At 43.5% G+C, this 6,630-nt stretch overlaps 1 protein-coding gene across 1 annotated transcript; it reads left to right on the forward strand.

Moving 5' to 3' along the window:
• Positions 1-5,372: 5,372 nt before the first annotated feature.
• Positions 5,373-5,924, forward strand: LOC131021892 (uncharacterized). The gene has a single exon (XM_057951257.1). The coding sequence runs from the start codon at positions 5,373-5,375 to the stop codon at positions 5,922-5,924; it is 552 nt and encodes a 183-aa protein (XP_057807240.1).
• The last annotated feature ends 706 nt before the right edge of the window (positions 5,925-6,630 follow it).

Below are 6,630 nucleotides of genomic sequence, written 5' to 3' on the forward strand. Positions count from 1 at the left end.
TGCAACCTAAACCAATAACTTGTCCTAGAGTTATTTCGGTTGTGATCATATTATATCTCTTAAGGTTAATCCAATTATATGGTCTTCTGTGATCTACAACACACCATATAATCTACTTATATAGAGATAAAGAACATACATATGCAATCATGAACCCAATCAGATAGGAGATTAAATAGTGAACACAGGAATCATTGTATACAAGCATAAAACGTTCTTGCTTTCAGTATACAAATCCAACACCGCCGCCTCCCTTGCACAGCCGCCCACAGCGCCGCACAGCAGCACCCCGGTGCTGCAGCAGCCCGGCGCACGCAGCGACCCGGCGCTGGCAGCAGCCCGGCGCTGCAGCAGTTCCTGGTCGGCAGCCTCCAGCAGCAGCCATAGCACGGCAACAGCAGCGCGACAGCAGCAGCAGCAGCATACGGCAACAGCAGCGGCAGCAGTGGCAGCGCGCCGCCCGCCGGGCGCGCAGCGCACAGAGCGCGAAGGCGCTGCCCCGGGCGCGCACCGCCCCTGCCGGCTGCTTCCCGTCGCACGCCCCGCCACAGCCCGCCTCATCTCGACGTCATCTGGCAATCTCGGTGACAACAGCACGCGGCAGCTCGGCAGCTTGACCAGGCGCGCGCGGCGCATGGCGCACAAGCGCTCGTGCGCGCGCTGCCCTCGGCGCCGGCAGCCCGTGCCGCACCGTACCCGTCGTGTCTCCTTACACCGTTCTTTGTTGTTGATTCGTCGTCATCTTCGTCTCGTCCCTCAGTTTTACAAATTTACAACGGAAAAACAAATACAATTTGAAATCCTAATCTAACCATGGATTTTCTCATGGTGAAAAACGATTACAACGTCAAAACGACGTATTCCACTGAATCAACAAACCACGAAGAACAACAGCAGTAAAAACAACGCATATTATTAATCGTACATAAATTAATGATAGAGCCAAGAAATTAATCCTGGGCTCTGATACCAATTGAAGGAACATTAATGTAATACCCCGGATTTTCGATCCTAGGTTTCACATGATCCTATTGATAATATTAAGATATGATAGATCCCTAATTCCCGGATAAAAAGAATAATTATCCTAGCAATGATTTAATGAGTCTTGATGCCTAGGTTTTCTCTAAAAAAAAGAGAGACGGTAAATAAGAAGATGATTATTTTATTTTTCCGTGTGTTGTTGATTTCAATAAATATATATATTTATTTTCATTTCAAAGTATGAAAAGCAAAGTGCATATTTATTTCGAATACGCGTTTGTTTTAGTTCGGGTTTGAACGATTACGGGCCCGTATAGAGGGCCAAAGGTGGGCCGATTCTTAGAGAGCCTTGGGCCGATTTTAAGGCCCTATTTTGGAGCCCAAATACAGCCCATTTCAGCCCCCAAATCCCACTTACACATCAGCCACCCTTTCAAATTCAAAAGGGGACAAGGGTGATCATTACATGCAAGGGGAACTACCAAAATGCATGGGAAGTGCAAGAGTCTCACAACCAATGCACCCATGCATTGGTGGCAGCCACCCTACCCTCCCCTAGGCCTTATTTTCGTTCCCCCTCCCTCCACTTAAGTTATTTGGCTGATGCAACTTCCTCTATACTCTTTAACTCTCTCTACAAAGCCTAAAGCCTCACTCCCCCTCCATTTTCGTCCCTCCTCCTTCCCCCACCCTCACAACTTTTCTCCCACCATTATCACACTCCATAGAAGCCCTTGAAGCCCCAAGAGAAGTATCAAAGCAAGGGAGAGCGTGGAAAAACTAGGGCGTAAAGTTAGAGTGAAGGTTGTACTTCGAGGGTGAGTTTTTCTTTGATTTTCTCAACTGAAAAAGCTTTATGGCTATGGATTTTTACACATGTGTGTGATATATTATGTGAGGATATGATTTATGATTTTAGATGTTCATTTTGGTAGAGTTTATTGGGTGAAAAACCGTGCATGAGGTAAGGCAGCGAATCTGCCATAAGCACACTGCTCCGGCAGTGTTTTGCAAGACGATTCCAGCCATCCAAACGGTCCCCAAAAATTCCCAAATTAATTGTTTATTGTGTTCAATATGTTTTCTATACTATGATAAAATTTCAGAATATTTGGAGCTCTTATGTTGTATTTATGAATTTTTGAACATGACTGCCTGTCTGGAATGCATTTCTGGTAAACAATCTTTGGGAGGCCATAAGTCAAGTTTCAATCGGTGAAAACCTTTGAAACTTGAATATGTCACTCTAGACTCCCGTATCTTTCTTTTGGTATCGGCCGCACCATTTTTGACTAAGGAAAACAACCGGTATAAATTCTTGAAATCTACTTCTTATTCTTTGTACCATCCAGTAGATTTTACAAACCTACGACTTTGAGGTGGCAAAGGCCAACCTAAATCTTTGATTCTCAAGCCCATTTTTCTACTGAATATGAATTGACATGTTAGGAACGTTTTGGTTTATTTATAGAATTTTTGGTAAATCCTAAAGTGGTTTTTCTGATTTAAACCTTGAATCTGCCGAACTTGAACTCTTTTTGTGCACTGAACTTTGGATGTTAATATCTCCTAAACCATGAATCTTCTTGGGGTAAATTCAACTGGAGAGTGTTACACTTTCTCCCTAGTTTTCGGATTGACCCTTGGAGTTCCTAGTGGCCTTTTGTAATGGGAGATATGAATTTTTAAAAAAGGCCCATTGACTTGGTTCTAATCTGGAAATCTGAAATTTCCAGATTTTTGCTTGTTAAGTACCCATCTTTGAATGGGCATATCTTGCTCGTTTGAACTCCGTTTCATTCGATTCAAATTGTAGAATGATCTTTGAAATGTCTAGTTTCCAGAATGTCCTTTGGAGCCTCATTTAGAGATCCGAGGCAGAATTGGTGTCTGTTGCAAAACAGCCCCTTAAGAGCTCAAGTTGTTGAATTATTTTCTAAGTTGAAAGTTGGTTTTAAAGGATGTTCTATGAAATATTATGTATATGTGCATGACGAGTTTGGGATATGTTTTGTGCAAAGTTTTCATGAAATTGAGTGAGTTAACCTAGATAAGGCATCAAGATAAGCTAACGTATGTAAAATGCATAATCCCTAGTTCGATTTTGCGTTGTAAGTCCGGGAATAGGTTGACCTAGAGATCCTAAGCAGACAATGGTTTTTGTTATCCATGATATGCTCTAAGAGTTAAGAACTCGTCTTGTAGGAATTGGTCCGCAGGACGGTGCCACAGCTTAAGATCACCTCTCTCTTTCACACCGAAGATCAGGTGGGTTATATTTGCAAAAGTATATTGGGTTAGTAAGCCCTCTCTTTTTATACAAGCAAATATGTTTTAAATTGTGAATGCATGCAAATATTTTGTTTGGTTGTTACAAGAACAAACGGGGTTGTCCCCACAGAACAAACGGGGTCGTCCCCAAACGATCGGCTCTGTCCCCGACGGGGGCCAGGGTAGTGTACACCAGTAAGAAGTCTAGGTATGGGATTGATTCGGCCGGGTCTCCCATACTTAGCACCAAGAAAGGTAACACCAAACCAGAAAGGCGCGCAAAGGTTAAAGGAGCTACGGCTCACAAGTATTTCAGAATTTATAGTAATTGTTTTTCCAGGATTGCTATATTTTCTTACAGGCATGCATTTCACCAAGTATCACAGTTCTTTAAAACCAGTTTAAAGAAAAAGGGGCATTAACTTCACTGAGTGCATTAGTACTCAGCCCAAAGTTTTAAATCATTTCAGGTTAATGGAGTCGGGCGCAGCGGGGGCTAGGTGGTGGTGGTGGTCTGGAGCTGTCGACAAGGTTTCTCAATGATATTTATTTCCCATAACCTCGATCACCAAACATTTCATTTTGTTGGTTATGCCCTGCGTGGCAATTATGAACTTGTTTACTGCTTTCCCTAAACAACTGCACAATTGAGTTGCTCTTGGGCACTCAGACACCGTGATAACGAACTCTCTAAACTTGACCGGAGTCCTCATACTTCGTGTTAAGTTGGGTTTCCTTTGAGTAGAACGATTAAAGAATAGGTTCATTAATTCCGCTAATTAACAAAGTTTTTTTTAACAAAATAGTTAAGTTACTTACTTCCGCTAAATAACCTTGATAATCACACTCAGTTCAGCGTGGCTGGCCCCTAGATAAGTCGGGCCGTCACAGGATGGTATCAGAGCGAGGTTGGTTGCTCAAAGGATACCCTAGAGCCCAAGTTATTTTTCTTCCAAGACAAATCCACCAGGACCACACCCCTACTCCTCTGCCCCGACTCGAGAAAAACAGGTACAAGTTTTCAAGTTACTTGTTGGTGAAAGTTTAGTGTTAATGCCCATGTATGATTAATCTTGACCAAGGAGGGACAGTTTCCCCTCGCAAGAAATGAGTTATTCTTTCGTAAAGAGGGACAGTATCCCCTCACAAGTTATGAAAGTGTGTTAATGTGATGATGTTTTAAACTCATAATTGAATTATATGTTATGCTTTTAAGGAGGGTAGCACCCCTCAAAGTTATTTACGTTTGACCAGTCACGAGTTAGGGATAGTATGCCCTAGGATTGACTGAGGTCTACGAGAACCAACCCTGAGTAACTTAAGGTAGAAACTCTAGACGTACCGACTAAGATAGTGGACACGATCAAGAAGGATAAGTCCCCTAGCTCAGATGGAAGTTTATGATTGTATTTAGTTTTTACTTTATGTTGCCCCGCAATTCTAGATTAGAGCCTTATGTTGTAGATGGCACAACAACATAGGACCTAAGGGAAAAATACCGCTAGGAGATATACCATAGCAAGACGTATAGAGAGATACCAGAACCATGAACGAAGGGTGACGATCAACGACATGGGCAGTGCATCGTCGAGGCGATAACATTATGGAATAATATCCCCGAGAATTGGAGCCTATTGGAAAACTACGAGGCAAACAAGGAAGATGATCGACGAACATCCACTACGATAGAGAGAGTATGCTCGCCGCTAGCTAGACAGCATGGGAATTATAACGAGGCAAAGAGTCAGAGAGATTAAAAAGCCTTTCTCCATGAGCCCTTACTTATCAATGACCCTTGAGTCAATTCATAACCACAATGTTTGAAGCGTTCGTGGAGAGAAGCTTGATGTATTTTTCTTTTGCTATGTCCTCTCAGGAAGCTGACTATTGGTTACACTTATTGTTCCATTATAAAATCCTGATGAAGTTAAACCCGTGGATTATTTTTGAACCCCACTCAGTAGGCAAACTTTCTATCACCCTCATGATTTATTTGTTCCAACCCACTGCTTATGAGGTTGAGGGTCATATCCAAACAATTTGAATGCTCCTTGAATAGCCAAGTTGAACCTTTCGATGAGCGCTCGATAAAGAACCTTCGATATTATCTTACCAAAATGGCAAGAAACCGCAATGCTAACCGCAACCAAGAAGAGCTGGAACAACTGGCACTCGAACGGATGGACAATTTAATCGAAAGTTTCCAGAAAAAGAAGCCCCCAACTTACAATGGAACGGGGAAGCCTGATGATGCTGAAGAATGGATACGCGGGATTGAAAAAGTCTTCGGACGCATGCGCTACAGTACACATGAGAAGGTGGTCTGTGCCACCTACCAGCTCGAGGGAGAAGCAGATCTATGGTGGGAATCCGTGCGACGCACCCTCACCAATGAGGCATTTGAGGCCATGACATGGGATGAGTTCAAAGAAGCATACCTCACAAAGTATATCCCACTGAGCTTTCGACACAAAAGGGAGAACGAATTTTGGAATCTGCGTCAAGGAAATCGCTCCGTTGAGGAGTATGATCGTGCATTCAATCAGCTAGCGCGTTATGCACCAGCCCACGTTGACACAGACGCCAAAAGGGCAGAACGGTTTAGACAAGGGTTACGCCCTGAGATAGGTGTACCCCTGTCCACACACGATACGCTCACTTATGCATAGGCCTTGAGTAAGGCTTTGAACGCAGAAGCTCAGCTCCCTAAGGAAGAGAGATGGCAAGAGAAAAGGAAGTGGGAAGGGCCTCAGGGCCAGTCCTCAAATCAAAATTCAAAGGGAAAGAAACCTTGGGCTGGATCCAACCAACCAAACTACCAGAAGCCCCAAGTACCTAGGCCAACTTGCCCGAAGTAAAAGAAAGAACACTTTGGGGAATACAGGCAAGGGATGACACGCTGTTATGAGTGTGGCGAGATTGGACACATCAAGAAATATTGTTCAAGGAACAACAGAGCTCCAATGGCCCAACCAAACCAAAGAGGTCCCCAACAGCCTAACCAGAACAAGGGAGGTCCACAACGACCCAACCAAAACCCTAGAGGGAACCCAAAGGGCAACGGGGGCCCAAGGGCACCGCAAGCACCAAGGGCCTACGCTATGGACCAGCAAGAGTGTAACACCCCGTACTTTTCCTATGATGTGAGATAGTGCCTTAACACTATTGAGAGAACTGAGATGTTGAGACGCGAGACTTTTTTTTATGATTAGATAAGACAGATTATCTTTTAAATAGAGATACGAGTGACTAAACCGAGGATAGAGTTAGAATGATGAGATTCGAGAAATGAGCTGAGATAGAGATGCTGATTGAATTGAGCTGAGATTTTAATTTTATTTCCGATTACCGGGAATAGATTTACCAGATACTGAG

Source organism: Salvia miltiorrhiza, chromosome 1 (genome assembly GCF_028751815.1).
Source record: "Salvia miltiorrhiza cultivar Shanhuang (shh) chromosome 1, IMPLAD_Smil_shh, whole genome shotgun sequence".
In the NCBI taxonomy this organism is placed as follows: Eukaryota; Viridiplantae; Streptophyta; class Magnoliopsida; order Lamiales; family Lamiaceae; genus Salvia; species Salvia miltiorrhiza.

Coding starts and splice junctions, on each gene's coding strand:
- LOC131021892 (XM_057951257.1), top strand. CDS start 5,373: ATGGCAAGAAACCGCAATGCTAACCGCAACCAAGAAGAGCTGGAACAA.